Genomic DNA, 22,003 nt, shown 5'->3' with positions numbered 1-22,003 from the left:
TTAGGCATTCTTCTCACAAATGCAGCGGTGTCGTGTAGTGCAAGATGCTGAATCAACGGAATTGAATCCAACCACAACACATGAAAAACTTCTTGGGCTGGAATCAAATCTGTGAAGGAAGGGAAGTAAAGATCATTCCTTTGACAACAGACCAAACAAGTGTGTCTTCAGTTTCATCGAGAAATAAAATAAATGCATAATAAAATACGTAAATAATCAGAAAATAAGTTCACATGCTACCTAGTAGAGACCCGTTTAAGAACATAAGAACATAAGAAAGGCCCTGCTGGATCAGACCAAGGCCCATCAAGTCCAGCAGTCTGTTCACACAGTGGCCAACCAGGTGCGTCTAGGAAGCCCACAAACAAGACGACTGCAGCAGCACCATCCTGCCTGTGTTCCACCGCACCCAAAATAATAGGCATGCTCCTCTGATACTAGAGAGAATAGGTATGCAGCATGACTAGTATCCATTCTAACTAATAGCCATGAATACCCCTCTCCTCCATGAACATGTCGTCTCCCCTCTTAAAACCCTCCAAGCTGGCAGCCGTCACCACATCCTGGGGCAGGGAGTTCCACAATTTAACTATGCGTTGTGTGAAAAAATACTTCCTTTTATCTGTTTTGAATCTCTCACCCTCCAGCTTTAGCAGACGACCCCGTGTTCTAGTATTAGGGGACGTTTCTTACATGCAAGGTGTTTCATGGGTCCGAAATGAATATTTGCTGCTTAGGATTTCAAACATTTTGAAACATTGCTCCTGAAATTCCACTGTGCGGGCTACTTTAAAAAAATCTCTTGTGTTCATTCTTATTTATGCATTTTAGACAATAAAGTATCAGTTGACTAAAATCGACCCTTTTACACATTGGCTCAATTCAGACACAGCGCAAAACCATGGTTCCATTAAACTACCCATGGTTCACGTGATTGCCTGCATGCAGGCCACTCCGCTATTTATGGTTAGTCAGGGTATGCCAAACCAGGCTCTGAAGATGTTTTCGTAACCACAGGCTCCCATTACATGAATCGCCTAACCTGACTCGCAGTCAGAGGTTCAACTAGGGATTCACCTTAAAAGTGTTAGGGCAGTGGTCGGCAAACTCATTAGTCAACAGAGCCAAGTATCAACAGTACAACGATTGAGATTTCTTTTGAGAGCCACCTAAACAAATAAAGGGAGAAGAAAGAGGGGGCAGGAAATCATCTTGCTTTCCCCATCATTTCCCCCACCCTGCAGTTATTTATGGAGCCTTCAGCTCGCTTTTCTTAAGTCCCATCAACATAAATAACACCATTAGGGCCGCCCAACTCCTGCAACTGAGATTTTGCTACTAGGTGAGCAATGGGAGGGGGGTAGAAGGACCCCCAGTGTCTGCCTGCCCTCAACAAATGCTGAATCTCCCATTCAGCCCCTTCACAGCAGCCACCGACTCTATGCCTCCGGAGTGATCTCGTGCAAATCGCGCCCCGTCGCCGCCGCTATCTCCCCCCAACCCCACCCGATGGGTGCCCTGCTCTGCACTCTGGGAGGGATTCCCCCCCGCGCCCCACTGCCGCCGCCCTCCCCTCCTTCCTGGGCCGGCTGGGTGAGGAGGTGGCGGCGGCGGGAGCACATGGGGCACGCAGCCCGCTCCGGCCCAGCGCGAGGCGGAGCCTGCCTCTCCCCCCCTTGCAGCAGCAGCCTGGGCAGCCGGCCGCAGCCTCTCCCTGCCGCCTCTGATCCCTCCCCGCCGGAGAGAGAGAGAGAGAGAGAGAGGAGGGGAGGACGGGGGAGGGGGGCGCCGCCTCCCGCTTGCCTGCTGGCTCCTCCTGCCTGGGGCGCGCTGGAGCCCAGCGGGAGCGCAGCGCCTCTGCCTGGCTGGGCACGGGGATTCGGAGGAGCCGCTCAGCCGACGGATGGGGGGGTGGGGAGGCGGGGAGCCGCACTCAAGGGGCCAAAGAGCCACTTGCGGCTCGGGATCCGCGGTTTGCCGACCACTGCGTTAGGGGGATGATTTTGCTCGGAGTGGCAGTGTGGCAGGAGAAGGGCTACAACCATTTTCCATGCCATTTTTGCCAGCAGAAACAACCATGGAGGGTGTTTGCCCTGCTGCCAGGGACCACATGTCCTCAATCACATGACCCCAAGAGCTCCGGCTTGGCTTACGTCAAGCGTCTTGTGTAACAGGGACCACAATTAGTTTTACTCATGGTCTTGCATGATGCCTGAATGCAGATACCACCGACCTGACTTACGTCAGGGATTTTGTGTAATGGGAACCACAATTAGCTTTACTCATAGTCTTGCATGATGCCTGAACGCAGATATCCTGACTTAATCCTGATTTTCTTCTAACTTTTTCCTTGCTGATGCCCTCCTAGGCTACAGAGAGAGGGTTATGTCTGAATCAAGCCATTGTATATCCTTTAAAAAAATGTCTAAATCCACCAACATTCATAACTGACAACTTGGACTTCAAAATACTGCAGAACTTGTTTGATTAGAGACCACTGCTTGGGAACCCTCCCCCAATGTACATCATGGGCAATTAGGGATGTGAGGCCAAGCCTGGAAACCAGTGGCATGGTTTGGGGTTAGAACATAGTGGGGAGGGCACTGCCAGCATGATAATATTGCTTTTGGGGAAAACCATAGAGTTTCTAGTAATTCCTAGAGATACCTGCAGTCACTTCCGGATTTTCCCTGGAAGTGATGTTGTCAAGCTGGTGATCCTGTGGTTTTTTTTGGAAAAGCAATAAATTCCCTGACTTAAATAATTGGCTCGACAAGGTTATAGAAACCTATGCTTTAATTAAGTTGACGTACTGTAATAACAATAAAAATACCGAAGAACTTGATGCTCGCTGGAATTCAACAGTTTCAAGGATGGAGAAAGCATTCTATTGTGGAAACTGTAGAGAGGTAGTGATATTATAATAATGGGGATCTTAGTTAAATAGACAAATAGAGTATTATTTGATTAAGTGGTACGGGTATTTTAGTTACATTAGCGCTGTTTTAGTATTTTTTAGAAAATAATTTGTATCACTAGTATTTGATTTTTTTAAAGTAATGTTATTTCTAGGTTTTTTTTCTCTTTCTCTTTTATTGTAAGATTAAATGTTTCTAATAAATTATTATTAAAAAAAAGATCCTGTGGTTTTTTAAAAGTTTTACCTCATCACCACTTGGAGCAGCGATCGGCAGTGGGAGCTCAGGACAGGGCTTGGCAGCCTTATAGGCAACGAAAGCTCTATAAATTTGTCCTTTGCCTCACTATTGGTAGTAGAGGTATTACTGGCTTTGGGCTTTCAGAATAACCGGAAATTCTAGGAGGCAAACATCAGCCATTCATGCAGGGCTGTTTCCCTCGCAGTCACCCCGCCGACTGCTCCGGGGCTTCCTTTTGATCATGCATGCCTTTGCCAACTGTCAGAGGTTGCTTCACTCCCCCCGCGTGTTTTGCCCGTGTTTTCAAGATGCTGTTTTAGCCAGAATCCGGAAAATGCGGACAAAACGCAAGGGGAACGCAAGGTGACCTCTGACAGTTGGGAAAGGCATGCATGCTCAAAAGGAAGCCCCGAAGCGGTCGGCGGGGGTGACCGCGAGGAAACAGCCCTGCATAAATGGCCATCCATGGATGACTAACAGAGCTTTCAAGCTAAAACTGTGACGGATGTACTGTGATATAGGAAAATACTGAACTGCGCAATACAGGGGTGCATAATTTGTGATCTCCCCAGCCCAACATACACAGCCCACCAATCACACTTTGTGGTTTGTCAAGGTCACAGCAACCATTATTTTTAATATTCTCCAGCAGGTGGCAAAGCCAGGATGTTGACCAAGCCCCAGATAGGCTTTCGTTGCCCAGGTGGAAAGCTTGTGGAAGACACATTTTCCAGACCAGATAGCATGTAGGACTGACAAGCAAGTAAGAAAAACAACACCACCACCTTAATCCACTGAAATTTTGATCACACAGTGGCCAGATGTTTTTTAAAAAGTAAAAGACAACAGCAATATTTTCACTTAGGGACTGAATGGTATAGCCAATCATGAGGATCATCCCCACATCTCCTTCCCCATGTCTCCCTACCCCCCTGTTCCACCAGAGTACTGGAATTTTTGAAACTAAAAGCTAGGGTTGTGCAAAAAATAAATAAATAGGTAAATTTAAGTTTTGCGTTTATTGGCCCATTGCGTTTCGGTAAGCTCGGAATAAGCCAAATACCGATACAGGTAAATTCCAGTATTCGGCTTATTTCTGAGTTTTCTGAAAAATTCAGGCCCATTATAGTGTATGGGGATTTTTTTTCAAGCCTCCTGGGGGAGCATTTTTGGAGGTAGAACCCCCAAATTTGCAACGTGGCTGCAAGGGGCTCTCCCTAGACAGACACTGGTGTTTGGTGAACTTTAGGACAAGGGGTCCAATTTTATGGGCCCGCAAAGGGGTCACCCCCTTCCAGGCAGTTGCGAGCTGAGCTGTCCATCGGTTTTCAGGTTCAGAAGTTCAGCGCTGCCAAGGACTGGCGGAAAGAGCCGAGTGACAGCCTGGCGCCTCAAAGTTCAGCGTTGCCAAGGACTGGCGGAAAGAGCCGAGTGGAAGACTGACGCCTTAAAGTCTGGGGTTTGCCTTCGTTTCTGGGGTGCATAGCATGATGTCCACGCAAATTAGCTTCTAAACTGAGGGAAAAGGTTTAAATGCAAGAGAAATAAGGCACAGGAAATGTTTCTTTTGGTGGCAAATGACATCCTGCGAACAGTCCTTTATTATGGTCATCAAAAATCTGATTCCAAGAGATGGTCACGGTGCGGGGAAACAAAGCCTCTACTCGGGGCGACCTTCAGTTTGAGAGCAGGTTTTCGGGGTGGTGGTGAGATCAGAGCCAGCTGACCACGGAGGCTTTATGAAGGAGATTGCTCATCCACGTGGATGAAGAAATCTCCTTCAGAAGCTGGTGGTGTCAGCAGCTGTTGAAGCTGGCTCTTTTTAGTTGGAGGGTATATCCCTTCGGATGGGACTGGGTGAGCCCCATCTTTTAAAAAACCCTTATGTTTTATCCATATCAATCCACTGAATGGTGATGAGTACGGATGGTTGTATGGTTGGAAGGTTGGTCAGACAAGTTAGCTCCAATTACACAACCCCCCTCCCAAAAGGGCCCCAACTATGGGGCCCTAACAAAACCAGTCACAAAAAAAAGGCGTGCCTCTGAGCAAAGGCAAATAGCCAAACCTGAAAAAGCCGAATAATTATTTGGGTAATAATTCTTGGGGAATCATCTATTTGGCTTTGGGGAGACCCCCTAGGTTTTGGTGTTCGGTAAACCTGAGACCCGAACAAAGATGAAATGGCTAATTTCATTTTCGGTTCGGGTTTATCGATATGCACAACGCTACTAAAAGCTGACAATCCCAACAGTGCAGGCTGTACCCTCAATAATCAATACCCTCCAACATGTGGGTGAATGGTGCTCAGTTGAAGATGAACATTGTGTGTGACATGGCTTGCAGAATCTAGGTGTGCTTGGTACATGAACTAGAGGATTATCTCGCATGATCATGCAGATATGATACAGCTACTGGTGACACTTAATAATATGCATCATTCTTCCTCTTCTGTGTAAGTGCCGTGCTGTGCACATGGAAGTGATCTCCGTAGACATCCAGTGCATGCCATTTCCCCCCATTGCTGTCTCTGGATTTTTAAGCTCTGCTTGCCTGTGATACCATTAAACCAACTCTTTTGGACTACTAAGTCTCCTGGTGCGGCTTTTGGTTGTCGATGGGACAAGTGCTTACATTAAGACAGCAATGGGGGGAAATGGCATGCACTGGATAATATAAGAACATTAGAAAAAAGCGTTCAGCAAGACAGTCTCATGAGATCACTTTCAACAGTCTGGAAGCACCACAGCTCCCACGGGCACCTGCTAGCTTCAAAGGGAACAGGAATGCAGTTTTGGGAAAACAGTCCTTGAACAGTCAGGGAAGGAAAGTCTGCGAGAAAACGAAACTATCTGAGACACAGCGAGTAGGCCTGACACTGAATCCCTAACAGTTTGCCATTGCCTGGTCCTACAGTACCATAGCAGTCTCCCATCCTTATACTAACCCTGCTTAGCTTAGCGAGATCTGATGTTATTGGGCTAGCCTGGGCCATCCAGGTCAGGACAGAAATGAAGCAATTCCTCTTATCACCCCATAAATACCATAAACAGAATAATAATGAACAAATATGTTTTGGTCGAAACCCTGTGCCATCAATCCATACTCACTCTGCATCTCTCTGACTCGTGATGATAAAATGCCTTTCGTGTTGAGTTCTGTTCTTCAGGAACATCTGGAGTAAATGATTGGGAAAGAACACATTGTTGTCAATATCATGAAAGTGGAGCCCCCCTGCTATGGAAATTCAATACAGAAGCTGGGTGAATGGGATATCTTTTTTGAAGTAGCCTTAAGAAGAAGGTGAAGGCCACTGTGTATACCTGACTTGGGTTGTGCACCATTCCCCCCACCCCCCCCGGTATTTTTTGGATTCAGGTTTATTGGACCTGAAAATGTTTGGAAAAGCTGAAAAAAGCCGAATACCCATACCAGTAAATAGGGCTTTTTTGGCTTTCCCCCTTGGATATTCTGAAATTTTTTGGCTCCATTAAAGTCTATGGGGAATTTTTTAGGAGCTCTGGAGGGGTTGTTTTTCAAGGTAGAGGCACCATATTTGCAGCACAGCTGCTGGTGACTGTCCTTAGAATAGTGTCTTCTAAGGGGGTTCTCCCATCTTCCATTGGAAACAATTGAAAACTCCATTGGATAGATGAGGGCACCCCCTTTGTGGGCCCATAGAACTGGACCTCCTGACCCAGACTTCACCAAACTTGGGGGTTCTTCTAAGGAGGATCACCTGCAGCAATGTTGCAAATTTGGTGCCTCTACCTTGAAAAATAGCTCCCCCCCCCCGAGATCCACAAAATTTTTCCATAGGCTTTAATGGGCCAATGTCACACCCGAGCATCCATAGGAAAAAGCTCCCACCATTGACTTCAATGGAGAGGGGGCTAGGAAATGCACACCCTATACTTGACAACTGAGCATGCACTTGATGCATTTAAAGAAATTTATGTCACAATGTATTGCTTAGTCTTTAATTGTTTTTGTGGCAGTGGGCAAATCTAGTTTCTCCTCTAGAATTGTGTAAGACAATTGTTTTTAGAAGGAAAGATTATAAGGATTCGCACATCAAAATCAACCCAAGGTAATAGAAAAGATTAATACTAATTGTCTGAATCTGTTTTTAGGTTATCTTCATGTTTCTGAGAAGCTGGTACCTGTGTCCTGCTGAAAGCAGTCTGAAAAGGGACTCTGCGGGTTTGCTCTTCCCAGAAGACCTTTTCTTTTTTAACAAATAATTTTTCTCACCAATTCTTCTTTGCCATTGACAACTGCGAGATGAGAATCAAATTCAGCACAGGTCACCAGGCTCTCATCCCATGTTTGTGATCTGGTAGAAAAGTAGTAGCATTTGCCATTGAAGAATGACCAGCTGACAGAGCAGCCTACAGTTATGGGGAGACAGAAGATACATATCTTTACTACTTGGGCATGTGTGTGTAGAATTCCATTGTCCTCTGGGCAGATTTTGTCATAAACCAACCTTTAGTGATGCTGGTGGGTTCTTCTCGCAGAACAGGAGTATAGAAAATCTGTGAAGCTGAAAAGAAAAAGAATTTTAATCACAAGATCACAAGATCACACACAAGGTTGGAAGAGACCACAAGGGCCATCCAGTCCAACCCCCTGCCATGCAGGATCCCACAATCAAAGCACTCCCAACAGATGGCCATCCAGCCTCTGCTTAAAGACCTCCAAAGACGAGGACTCCACCACCCTCCGAGGCAGTGCATTCCACCATCGAACCGCCCTCACCGTCAGAAAGTTCTTCCTAATGTTTAGGTGGAATCGCTTTTCTCTTAGTTTAAATTCATTACTCCGTGTCCTAGTCTCTGATGCAACAGAGAACATGACATCTCTTCAAATATTTAAACATGGCTATCATGTCTCCCTTTAACCTTCTCTTCTCCAGACTAAACAAACCCATCTCCTTAAGTCTCTCCTCATAGGGCAAAAATTCCAGACCTTTGACCATTCTGGTCGCCCTCCTCTGGACACACTCCAACTTTTCAACATCCTTCTTAAATTGTGGAGCTCAAAACTGGACACAGTAGTCCAAGTGAGGTCTGACCAATCTATTAAAAGAAGATGCTGTTCTTAGATATAACCCTAACAGGAAATGGGCTACATCATAATGCATGATATAATCTAAGTACGTTTAAACCCCCAAGCTGAGCCAACCTGCCTTTCCCTGTAGTTACTTCAAGACCTGTGCCTGAGGAGAGGGACATAGAGGAGAAGCCTAGCTCTAGGGAAATCAGGCCATCTTCTCCTGAAAGAACTATCAAGGACCTTGAATGTATAAGAATATTCTCAATCAGTAGGCCTGGATTTTTTTTTCATATGTCTGGTATTTATTTCTGAAGATGAAAAAAATATATTTAGAACCATGCTTATTACTCATGAAATAAATTAAGCTTCTACCAACTAAAGGGACAAAAGAAAACCTAGTCCCTAATTATCTTGAAGAGAGCCAGAGTGGCGTAGTGGTTAAGAGCAGTGGACTCTAATCTGGAGAACCGGGTTCGATTCCCCACTCCACCACATGAAGCCTACTGGGTGACCTTGGGCTAGTCACAGTTCTCGCTGAATCTTCTCAGCCCAGGCGGAGGCAGGCAATGGCAAACCACTTCTGAATTTCTGTTGCCTTGAAAACCTGACAGGTCACCGTAGGTCAGCTGTGACTTAGGGGCACTTTCCACCATAATTATCTTGAAATTACTCCCAGATTCAATATCTGCTCCTCAATTCATTACATCCTCAGTTAACTGAATAAAATATCATCGTGTGACACTCTGATTAATCAATGGATAAGTAAAACACGTTTGCAAACTATTCACTTAGCAAGAGATACATCTTTAAATAAGTAAAACAACCAGTTTCAATGAATGAATAATTCACAAGTCCTGCCATAAAGTCTCAAGTTAATACTCTTAATTTCCTTGAATTAATTCATTACCAGTGGTCAACTGATTGAAGTGTTGTATGAAACTCTAACAATACAAGAACTCCAACTCAATCTTCTTGGATCGAACCCACATACTGCAGAAATTCAGACAGACAGCATTTCTCTGCCTCCTTCCTAAAGTTAATCAGCAATGGCCTTCCACAGTGGGCCAAACAGTTCCTTCCCCAGACTATTAATTAAATTAAAAGAGTTTCCATCTAGACATTAGGAAGAATTTTCTAACAGTCAGAGCGGTTCCTCAGTGGAACAGGCTTCCTCAGGAGGTGGTATGCTCCCCTTCCCTGGAGGTTTTTAAGCAGAGGCTAGATGACCATCTGTCAGCAATGCTGATTCTATGACCTGAGGCAAATCATGAGAGGGAGGGCATCTTGGCCATCTTTTGGGCGTGGAGTCGGGGTTGCTGGGTGTGTGTGGGGGGAGGTGTTTGTAAATTCCCGGCATTGTGCAGGGGGTTGAACTAGATGACCCTGGTGGTCCCTTCCAACTCTATGATTCTATTTGGGGGTAACAGCACAGGAGGGAAGGTGAAAGCAGTGTGATCCAGAGGGGGAACAGCATGCTGGGAATAAGGGTGGAAATACAAATCACATCTGGACTGTGATGGAGTTCCCAGGTTGGGTGTTTCATCCCTTCCCAGCGAGTACCATCTTGTGAAAATCAAGCCCAACAGAAGCAATGTCAAACCACCGAAACCAAGCAGACTCCAGGATCAAAATGGCGAGCCCAACAGAACTTAAACCCATCCGCACAACAGGCTAGCAAACAGCAATATAATCCCAAACATTCAAGCACATAATGGTTTCATTATGAATGCATGATGGAAGGCATATCAACATGAACGAATTCATGAGCTGGTACTGGAAAGCTCAAAGTAAAACAAAATTGTCCAAATTCTGCTTGGAGCAGGTAATTGGGTATATCACAGTCCCAACAAAGTAATAATGTGGTGAATAAACAGTAATGTTGATGGAAGAGACGGAGAACCGGATGACTGCGGTTTCGAAGAATGACTTCATCAGTCTACATATCATGCAATAATGAAATGTATTGCATGATATGTAGACTGATGAAGTCATCCTTCGAAACAGCAGACATCTGTTATGTGCTTGAATGTTTGGGATTATATTGCTTATTGTTAGCCTGTCGTGCTGTTGTTGAGCCCAACAGAACTAACATCAAACCATAGAATCTAACCCAAACCAACCTGGCAAGCCAACACCAAGGCAGCCAGCCAGACTGGCAAGACAGACTGGCACACACTAATGTCACTTCCCTGAAATGGAATCAAGCTGCAGGCCTGCTTTTTATGCTCTTTACTCATGCTCAAAGAGCCATGGAGAACTGTGAGAGAATACACATGAAGCTGCCTTATACTGAATCAGACCCTTGGTCTATCAAAGTCAGTACTGTCTACTCAGACCAGCAGCGGCTCTCCAGGGTCCCAGGTAGACGTCTTTCGCATCACCTACTTGCCCAGTCCCTTGAACTGGAGATGTCGGGGATTGAACCTGGGACCTTCTGCGTGCCAAGCAGATGCTCTACCATTGGGCCATGGCCCCTTCACAGTTGGTTAACCCTTAGGGTATGGAGAGGTCTCCAGGGTCTCAGGCAGAGGTCTTTCATATCACCTACTTGCCTAGTCCCTTGAACTGGAGATGCCGGGGATTGAACCTGGGACCTTCTGCATGCCAAGCAGATGCTCTACCACTGAGCCACTGGCATATTACTTTTGAAAACCTCAGTTTTCAGAGAAACAGACAATTGCAATCGTGGATTTGTTGAGCAGTTTGGACAAAAAAACCACACAATAGCTCCCTATTTCTGAGAAAATATTTTGACTTCCTCCCACTCCCCATTCACTCATTCCCTGAACACTGAGGTCATTTATGCATGGGTACTTTCACTCATGTTCACCCCCTCATCCTGTCTGTCTGTCTTGGTTGTTCCTTGGAATTATACATGGGTTTTCTCTCCATTAGAGATGACCTCGCCGATCCCGGGACTTCCCGTTCCCCTGTTAACCCAATTCTTCCCTCTCTCCTGAGCTCAGCCTGGGTAAAATCTCTGTGCATAAGGCAAAATGTGGGACACACAAGCTTAGTTTCGCTCACAGCCAATTACAAAGCAGCATGTCTGGAGGCAGGGATTCAAGTACTTCCTGCTTCCTGAGAGCTTTTTCTGAGCAGAAGAAAGGATTTTTAAAACCAAGGCTTGGATTTCTCCACCTCCCCTTCGTTTCAGATTGCTCTGGTTTTTGTTCTATTTTCTTAAAATGCCTTTTAATGCAGCAATTGGGTTTGGGGTGGGGAGGGAACTTTTCTCTCACTACAGCCAATTACAAAGCAGCACTTAAAGGGACGGGGACTTGATTTGAACTTGGAGACTGCTGGTACCTAGATTCCGCCCCCTCAACTTCCTTTCAGCGATCCTTTTTTTGTTTTTGTTCTTAAAATGCTTTTTTATGCAGCAATTGGGTTGGGGGGATTTTCTCTCACAGTAAGCTCTACAAAGTAAGCCAATTCAAGGGGCGGGGACTTGATTTGAGCCTGGAGACTGCTGGTGCATAGATTCCCAACAGGAAAGTGTGGGTCCAGCAAGCAACGAACCTCAGATAAAACTCCCATGCATAAATGACCTGAGAAAGTAGGTGTTTTTTTTCTTTCAGAAGGCTGAAGAACTGTCTCACAAGAATGTTAAAGGAAGTGGAAATCAGGTAGAAGGCCAGCCTAAACGGGCCTTCTCACAATCTTCTCTCAATTTCCTAACACTGTCCATGTGTGGGCTGACTGCTCCAGGAGTTAAGAGAGGACATGGGTACACTGACCCCTCTCCCACCTCCATGCAATTGCCAAGTCATCTGCATGATGTGAACACATGGAGGAAGTGTCCGCGCATACGCTCCCTCCCCATGACCAGCAATATTCAGGAAGCAGTATCGCTGATCCAGGGGAGGAACTGTAAGCACAGACACAGAAGAAGAAGAAGAGTTGGTTTTTATATGCCAATTTTCTCTACCACTTAAGGCAGAATCAAATTGGCTTATAATCGCCTTCCCTTCCCCTCCCCACAACAGACACCCTGTGAGGCAGGTGGGACTGAGAGAGCTCTAAGAGAACTGTGACTAGCCCAAGGTCACCCAGCTGGCTTCATGTGTAGGAGTGGGGAGACAAATCCAGTTCACCAGATTAGCCTCCGCCGCTCATGTGGAGGACTGGGGAATCAAACCCGGTTCTCCAAATCAGAGTCCACTGCTCCAAACCACCGCTCAGAGCCAGTGTGGTGTAGTGGTTAAGAGCAGTGGTTTGGAGCAGTGGACTCTAACCTGGAGAACCAGCTTTGATTCCCCAGTCCTCCACATGAGCGGCGGAGGCTAATCTGGTGAACCGGCTTTGTTTCCCCACTCTTCCACATGAAGCCTGGTGGGTGAACATGGGCTAGTCACAGTTCTCTCCGAACTCTCTCAGCTTCCCCTACCTCACGAGGTCTCTGTTGTGGGGAGAGGAAGGGAAAGCAATTGTAATCGGGGTATAAAAACCAACTTTTCTCCTCCTCCTCCTCCTCCTTCTTCCATATGTTCACATCATACAGAAGAACAGGGGCGGCGTGCTTTCATTCCCTTTGCGGTCATTTAATGTCTTGATAGGTTATCTGTATAGGGCCTTCATATTGGCTGCAAACAATTTATGTATGTATTATTTATTTATTTATTAAGAGAAAATGAGAATATAACAATAAAAGCAAATGGAAATATAACATTACTAAAATACTCATAATATAAATTCTTGAACTAAACTAAAACCATGCTGCTAATATAACTAAAATATCCATACCAGTGAATCAAGCAATACTCTATTTATCTAAAATCGACATGATTATTACATCACTCCCTCTCTGCAATTTACCCATTGGAGTGTTTTTTCCATCCTTGAAACTGTTACATTCCAGCGAGCATCCAGTTCTTCCATATTTTTGGTGTTATTATGATATGTCAACTTAATTACGTCATAGATTTCTTTAACCTTATCAAGCCAATTATTTAAATGGGGGAATTTATTGTTTTTCCAATGTCCCGGAAGATTTGTTCTAGCAACCGTTAGTATATGGAAAAACATAACTAGAATATCCTTTGGTTTATCTGGAAAATAATTTAATAAAATTGTTTCCAGTCTTACTGGAATTACAATTTCAAGGCCGCTGGATATGATTTCAATCACGTTCATCCAATATGTTTGGGCTCTACTGCAGAGCCACCACATGTGTAGAAAATCTGAGCCAGCTGAATCACAATACCAACATTTACTAGAATTTTCATCCAAGTTACACATTTTTTTAAACTCTGCTTGGGGAAAGATGGCACATATGTGTCATCTTAAATAATTTCTCGCTAAATGCAAGACTTATTGTAGGCTGCAAACAATTTAGTTTCCTAGAGAGAGTGAAAAGGAGCTGGAAAGCCAGCTTGCTGCCAACACTTCTCATGCCACAGTTGTCCGGTAAGAATTGCTGTGAGTGAAAATTGATGCATAACAGGAGAGGAGCAATGGGAAAGGCAATGTTATTCATTCCTAAAAATCAGAATATGGTACTAAGATAAAAAAATACTCACAATACATCAGAAACAGAGAAGATGCTATCGCCTTCAAAATGACAATGGTCCCAAGTTGAGTCATGAGGTTCCAGTTCATGTTTCTCTGCAGGCTACTCACAAAAGATTCAAAATGACAGATCCAAGGAGGGCGAAATGCTCAAATGCTTCTCCGGTAGTGCTTGCAGATACCTGCAATTAAGTAAAATAATCATGGAATCGATAGGGTTGGATCCAACCAACTTTCCCACTGGTAAAAGAGAGCCAGCGTGGTGTAGTGGTTAAGAGCAGTGGTTTGGAGTGGTGGACTCTGATCTGGAGAACTGGGTTTGATTCTCCACTCCTCCACATGAGCAGCGGAGGCTAATCTGGTGAACCGGGTTGTTTTCCCCACTCCTACCCATGAAGCCTGCTGGGTGACCTTGGGCTAGTCACAGCTCTCCTAGAGCTCTCTCAGCCCCACCTACTTCACAGGGTGTCTGTTTTGGGGAGGGGAAGGGAAGGTGATTGTGAGCCGGTTTGATTCTGCCTTAAGTGGTAGAGAAAGTTGGCATATAAAAACCAACTCTTCTCCTAAAAAAGAATCCCTGTTGACCGCTCTGGTTAAGAGCAGTGGTTTGGAGCGGTGGAGTCTGATCTGGAGAACCGGGTTTGATTTCCCACTCCTCCACATGAGTGGCAGACGCTAATCTGGTAAACTGGATTTGTTTCCCCACTCCTACACACGAAGTCAGCTGGGTGACCTTGGGCACGTTACACTCTCTCAGCCCCACCTACCTCACAGGGTGTCTGTTGTGGGGAGGGGAAGGGGATTGTAAGCTGGTTTGATTCTCCCTTAAGCGACAGAGAAAGTCGGCATATAAAAACCAACTCTTCTCCTCCTCCTCCTCCTCCTCCTCCTCCTCCTCCTCCTCCTCCTCCTCCTCCTCCTCCTCCTTCTTCTTCTTCTTCTTCAAAAAAGTCTATGCTGGTGATCCTGGGACATGCATGGACATGGAGTTGTAAGGAGAAGAACGGGATGAGACTGAGCAAAAAACCCTGGCTGGATCCAGTCTATAGTGTGCGACTGAGATCACTATTAACAACATTCCTCTGGGCAAGCCACCTGCTGAGTATTTAATGCAAATTGCAGCTATCGACCGGCTTCAAACTGTTGTGTAGGTTTTTGCCTGTGGTGAAAATAATAACAATTTCAAGAAGCCCAATCATACATTTACGAAACAGCTAACCTGTCTTAGTACATTTTTATCTCATATTTTCTCCAAGGAGCTCTGCGGTGATTATATCGTATACATTACATTACATTACAATGGAACAGGCTGTTGCCCTCTATGATATTTGCATGCATTCATTTAGTTTCACTAAGTTTGGTTGTTAGAATTGCAGATTGCACGAGCTTCCTTATCCTGAAACCAGCTGTGCCCATCCTTGTATCCTCTGGCTAATAAATGGCCTTTTGGAAAAACCCCCGTCTCTCCTGTGTAAACTTAAGAGCAGGAAGAAAGGTGAGTACCCTCGTCCTGACCTGTTAGCACAAAGGAACACCACAAGGTCAAAGCCTCATGCGTGGGGTTTTTTCTCTTCCCCATTTTACCCTCGCAATAACCTTGTGAAGTAAATTCGGTTGAGCGAGACCAGACTTTTCCGCACGGCTGTTTCACACTCGCCGCCACCCCTCCGATGACTTTGGGTCTTTATGTTGATTACGCATGCCGTTTGCGACTGTCAGAGGTCGCCTCGCTCTCCCCCTGCGTTTCTTCGCATTTTGAAGGACCTGTTTCATCTCGAATTCGAAAATGCAGGCAAAATGCCGGGAAACGCAGGGGGAGAGCGAGGCGACCTCTGATGGCTGGAAACAGCATGCATAATCAACACAAAGACCCGAAGTCATCAGAGGGGTGACAGTGAGGGAAGCAGCCATGCATAAAAGGCCAATGACTGGACTACGGTGGCCAAGTAAGCTTCAGGACAGGGTGGGAATTTGAACCCCAGGAAGCCTCCATACAAAAGCTGCCTTCCGTTGTTTAAGAACCTCGGTCTGCATGGTGAGGACATGAAGCTGCCTTATACTGAATCAGACCCTCGATCCATCAAAATCAGTATTGTCTACTCTGACTGGCAGCGGCTCTCCAGGGTCTCAGGCAGAGCCTTTCTTCACATCACCTACTTGCCTGGTCCCTTGAACTGGAGATGCCGAGGTTGAACCTGGGACCTTCTGCACACCAAGCAGAGGCTCTACCACTGAGCCACAGCCCCTCCCTTAGTGGCTATTGCCCACTCTGACCGGTAGTGGGTCTCCAGGATCTCAGGCAGAGAGGGGTCTTTCCCATCACCTCCTACCTGATCTTTTTCACTGGAAATGCCAGAGATTGAACCTGGGACCTTCTGAACACCAAGCAGAGGCTCTACCACTGAGCCACAGCCCCTCCCTTAGTGGCTATTGCCCACTCTGACCGGTTGTGGGTCTCCAGGATCTCAGGCAGAGAGGGGTCTTTCCCATCACCTCCTACCTGATCTTTTTCACTGGAAATGCCAGAGATTGAACCTGGGACCTTTTGCATGCCAAGCGGATGTTATATCACTGAGCCACAGCCGCTAAGCCCATTCTAGTTCTCAGCGAAGATAAACAGCTTCTACCAAAATACATATATCAAATATGTGCAGATTTTACAATCTTGCAACGGACGACATGAAAAGACAGAATGTAAAAAAAGGAAGTGGGGAAAAATTGGAGGAAGAGACCAGCAATCTAGTAAGTAAAATGATATGAGTTGTCTAAGCAAAATGGAATGATCTTACGATGCTTCTTAAAGAATAGGGAGAGAGCTGAGCAGCCAGGATCTCATAGAATCATAGAGTTGGAAGGGGTCATACAGGCCATCTAGTCCAGCCCCCTGCTCAATGCAGGACCAGCCTAAAGCATCCTGGAAATGCTCGAGTATTTTCAGCTTGGTATGTTTAGCCTGAAGAAGAGAAGACTGAGAGGGGATATGAGAACCATCTTCAAGTACTTGAAGGGGTGTCATATAGAGGATAGTGTTGAGTTGTTTTCTGTTGCTCCAGAAGGTCGGACCAGAACCAATGGGTTGGAATTAAAATCAAAAGAGTTTTTGTCTAGACATTAGGAAGAATTTTCTAACAGTTAGAGCGGTTCCTCAGTGGAACAGGCTTCCTCGGGAGGTGGTGAGCTCTCCTTCCGTGGAGGTTTTTAAGAAGAGGCTAGATGGCCATCTGTCAGCAATGCTGATTCTATAGCCTTGGGCAGATCATGAGAGGGAGGGCACCTTGGCCATCTTCTGGGCATGAAGTATGGGTCACTGAGTGTGTGTGTGTGTGTGTGGGGGGGGAGGTAGTTCAGAATTTCTTGCATTGTGCAGGGGGTTGGACTAGATGACCCTGGTGGTCCCTTCCAACTCTATGATTCTATGATCCCTGACAAGTGTTTGTCCAGCTGCTGCTTGGAGACTGCCAGAGAGGGGGAGCTCACCACCTCCCTAGGCAGCCGATTCCACTGCTGAACTCTTCATACTGTAAATGTTTTTTCCTAATATCCAGCAGGTACCTTTCTGTGTGAAATTTAAACCCATTATCTCCAGGGATAGCAGTCTGAAGTAATGAACCCCAATGTGAAAGAGGAAGGAAGTGAGCGGTTCAGAAAGAAGAACCAGAAGAACGTTGTTCTCTGCTGTCATGTGTCTGGATCAAAACAGAACAGCCACCCAAGCAAACAAAAATTTGCTGAATAATTATATGGCTTATAAACGATTCAGTGATGAATGGACTGTTTTTATTATTTGCTTATGAGTTGTGGAGCTGCTAATCTCTATTTTGAGTTTTTATTTATTTATTTCCTTTAAAGCATGTCTGAGCTGCCTTTCTACCCTATTCAGGATCATAGAATCGTAGAGTCATAGAATCAGAATCATAGAGTCGGAAGGGACCACCAGGGTCATCTAGTCCAACCCCCTGCACAATGCAGGAAATTCACAACTACCTCCCCCCCACACCCCCGGTGACCCCCACTACATGCCCAGAAGATGGCCAAGAGATTCCCTCTCATCATCTGCTTTAAGGTTATAGAATCACCAAGGAGACAAACATTAAAACAAAGCATTACAGCATTTCAGACAGTAAAAAGCTTTTAATATAGAAGAAGAGGGAGAGCTGGTTTTTATATGCCGACTTTCTCTACTACTTAAGGGAGACTCAAACCGGCTTACAGTCACCTTCCCTTCCCCTCCCCACAACAGGCACCCTGCGAGGTAGGTGGGGCTGAGAGAGCTCTTAATAGAACTGTGATTAGCCCAATGTCACCAAGCTGGCTTCATGCGGAGGGGCAGGGAAACCAACCTGGTTCACCAGAGTAGCCTCCACCGCTCATGTGTAGGAGAGGGGAATCAAATCCGGTTCTCCAGATCAGACTCCACCGCACCAAACCACCGCTCTTAATAGACAGGCTGGAAGGCTAATAAGAGTTAGTGAGGGAACGACAAAGAAAACAACTAAGTCTTCATCCACTGGGAGATCCAGGATAAGGGCTGGAGTAGGGGCTCCGCCTCCCAAACCTCCCGCCGGTGGCAAAGAGGGACCCGGCAACCCTACTGACCACCCAGAAGCAGTGGCGGACCTACATTTTTGGGGCCCTGAAGCTTGAACTGCTAGTGGGGCACAACCAGCAACAATAGGGCAACATCCAACAAGGTCCAAAGGGCCTTGCTGCCCTTGCGAGGACCTCGAGGCCCAAAAGGTGGAGAATAGGGTGGTGGGGTGGAGCCCTTGAAAACAAGGCATACCGTGACAAAATAAAACCATAGAACTATTAAGCAGTGCACCAATGAAGGATTTGAGGATCCATCTGTAGGGTTGCCAGAAACTTACCTTTGGCGGGAGGTTTCTGTGCTATCCGCGCACGCTTGCCAACGCGCCACCTGGCACGCGGGGCTGCAACGGGCGGCCCGCTCGCCCCGGGGAGGGAGAGGAGAGGCTTCCCGGCTGGCGCGGGTGAGTGCGTCTGCACGATTGCCTGCTGACCCTCAGCTGGTCGGCGGGCAGAGGGGCATTTCACCAGAGGTTTGCCCGCCACCAGCAGGCACCTGGCAACTCTATCCATCTGCCAAAATGTAGGCTATGAATAGATTCTATTCAATATAGTAAACTCAACTGTAATTATGAGTAGCAGTCAAAGAACACAGTTGTAGGCCAATATTAACACAGTCAATCTCTGTATTATAACATCACTTAGTATTTGTATTATAACATACTATATATAGTAACCCAATTATTATACACTGTTATATTACACTATTTATATCATAATGCAGCAGGGCACAAGTGTATTATAGGTCAGTGAGTATATCCAAAGAAAGTCCATGAAAATAAAGTCAACAGAAAAATCTTTGTTTCCTTGTTCCTTGTTTACAAGATTTCCTTTTTTCTTCATAAAATGATTGGTTATGTCCTTATAATTTGTAGGGTAGTTTTTTCTTCAGCCACCCCAAAGGGACATAGAGCCTGATTCAGCGTCTGGGTATTATTATATATTCTCAGAACACTCAAATAGTTGTATGTATATTCAAGCACAGTAACATGTGAGGTATGGACCTGACAAGGTTTCTTTCTTGTTCTCAGTCCCTATCCATCTGCCAAAATGTAGGCTATGAATAGATTCTGGCAAGCTCAGAGAGCCCTTACAGCTGGGGGTTCAAGTGCTGCATGCCCCGAGAAAAATTTGACCTATTACAGGGACATTTTGAGGCCATATGGAATGAGTATTAGAGCATATTCTAAAGTCAATATTAAGTACTTCAACCCATTGGCTTATGAGTCGATTACTGAAAAACTCCATCGATTTTGTTGAGAAATTCACTCATTAAAAAAAAAGTTGCTAATCCCTCCGGGATTAGGGGCCCTGAAGCTTAAGCTTCATTAGTTTCACAGTACATCTGCCTCTGCCCAGAAGAGGTCTACGTTGGGCAGACACAATGCAGGCAGAAAAATATTGTTTCTTTGCCACCCTCGCTGTCCCAGAGTCGGCTTTAAAATGCTCTCCAGCCCATGCCTTGCCAAACAGGTAATGAGTCTTACTCCCCTGAGTTGTAACCCAGAGAGCTCTCCAATAAAAAAGAAGTAGAAGAAGGAATAGTCAAATGTATGCGGGTGTGAATAAACGAGAATTGTTCAGTTAATATTTGTCTTCAAAGCCAGCATGGTGTAGTGGTTAAGAAGGGCAGACTCCCTACTCCTGGGGTAGCCAGCCTCCGGGTACTAGCTGGAGATCTCCCGCTATTACAACTGATGTACGGCTGATAGAGATCAGTTCACCTGGAGAAAATGGCCGCTTTGGCAACTGGACACTACGGCATTGAAGCCCCTCCCCGAACCCTGCTCTCCTCAGGCTACGCTCCAAAAACCTCCCACCAGTTACGAAGAGGGACTTGGCAAAGCTACCTACTCCTCCACGTGAAGCCTGCCGGGTTGAACTTGGGCCAGTCTCGGTCCTCTCAGAACTCTCTCAGCCTACTCAGAGGCAGGCAATGGCAAACCACCTCCGAATGTCTCTTGCCTTGACAACCCAACGGGTTGACAACCCAACGGGTTGTCAGCTGTAACTTGACGGCACTTTCCCCCACAATAGTTGCCTTATTTGTCTTCCACCACAATATTTGTCTCATTCCATGCTGGTTTCTAAAGTATTGCTTACATTGTATTGCTTAAAAAATGACCATCCAGATAACACCCCCCCCCCAAAAAAAATTACATTTTGCAGCTGAGTAAAATATTAATTCGATGAAATGAACATTCCCTCTTTTTTCATGCAACGATGCCGCGAGTTGTTAGCAGAGGCAACTCTCTCATCAGCTGAGGGGCAGAAGTAAGAATACTTGTTCTAAGGTGGCGCTGACCACACTTGGTTTGGTAAGCGATTGTACTGAAGTGACGTCAACCCGGAAGTGACGTAATCCCGTTGCGCATGGCCAAGCACACGGGATCGCCACCCCGGACTTGCCCCCCAAACCTCCCACTGGTGGAGAGGAGTGGGGTTGCCAACCTCCAGGTCGTAGGAAAACAAAATCACACCTCTGTACTCAATTGTTACAGCATAAACTCAGTATAGGTAAAAGAATAAATGACTCAAAAGGTAGGTACAGTATTCTATATTGTAAATCACAAGTATAAAGCACAAACCAAATATTCTCAATGATAACATCAATAACACAAAAGTGCAATCCACTAATAGACGAATATGCTGTGTCCACTTATAATCCCTGGATCGGGAGAATTGGTGGTTACAAGAGGACACAGCATATTGGTCTATTAGTGGATTGCACATGAGGGGTTTTCTTTTGAGTTATTGATGTTATATATGATTGTGAATATTTGGTTTGTGCTTTATACTTGTGATTTACAACATAGAATACTGTACCTACCTTTTGAGTCATTTATTCTTTAACCTCCAGGTAGTAGCTGGAGATCTCCCGCTATTACAGCTGGTCTCCAGCCGATAGAGATCAGTTCACCTGGAGACAAATGGCTGCCTTGGCAATTGGACTCCATGGCATTGAGATCCCACCCCTCCCCAAACCCCACCCTCCTCAGGCTCCGCCCCCCAAATCTCCAGGTATTTCGCAACCCAGAGCCGGCCACCCTAGGGAGGAGGGATCTAGCAACCCTATGGATAGCTCAGTTGTCTGACACTACTGAAAGCAGTTTCAAGAGTATTCATGGTGTCCAGTTTCATGCCCAGTAAGACAATTTCACACATTTACCATGTACAAACATAGATATGAATAAATATGATGCATGAACTCACCCTAGGGTTCCCACTGGTGGTGAAGATGGATTTGGCAACCCTATCCACCACCCAACCTACCTTTAGGATTGCCAGCCTCCAGGTACTAGCTGGAGATCTCCAGCTATGACAACTGACCTCCAGCCAATAGAGATGAGTTCCCCTGGAGAAAATGGCAGCTTTGGCCAGTGGACTCTATGGCGTCAAAGTCCCTCCCCTCCCCAAACCATGCCCTCCTCAGGCTCCGCCCCGAAAACCTCCTGCCGGTGGTGAAGAGGGACCGGGCAACCCTAACTCACCCAGTGCAGGAAAAGAAAGAAAAGAAACTTTCCGAAGGCTTTGTCTTTTCCTTCCTGCTTCGTCCCCTTCCTCATTCATGAAGATCTGGCCTAGTTTGGTGGGCCTTCGTTGCGCTGCTTCGCTGAGACCTTATTTCCTTCCTTTTGATGAACGGTCCACCCTTTCTGCAGCCTGTTAATGACTTGGTGGGATGGGTA

At 45.9% G+C, this 22,003-nt stretch overlaps 1 protein-coding gene across 1 annotated transcript; it reads right to left on the bottom strand.

Moving 5' to 3' along the window:
- Window positions 1-13,817, bottom strand: LOC130476552 (C-type lectin domain family 5 member A-like). Its single transcript, XM_056848496.1, has 5 exons — window positions 13,739-13,817; window positions 7,648-7,704; window positions 7,413-7,549; window positions 6,269-6,333; window positions 1-109 (listed from the first exon to the last, which is right to left on the bottom strand). The coding sequence occupies exons 1-5, from the start codon at window positions 13,815-13,817 to the stop codon at window positions 1-3; spliced, it is 447 nt and encodes a 148-aa protein (XP_056704474.1).
- Window positions 13,818-22,003: the final 8,186 nt, after the last annotated feature.

This window comes from Euleptes europaea, chromosome 4 (genome assembly GCF_029931775.1).
Source record: "Euleptes europaea isolate rEulEur1 chromosome 4, rEulEur1.hap1, whole genome shotgun sequence".
NCBI lineage: Eukaryota > Metazoa > Chordata > Lepidosauria > Squamata > Sphaerodactylidae > Euleptes > Euleptes europaea.
Note: the sequence above shows the minus strand (reverse complement) of the source record. Positions and strands in the feature narration are given on the sequence as shown.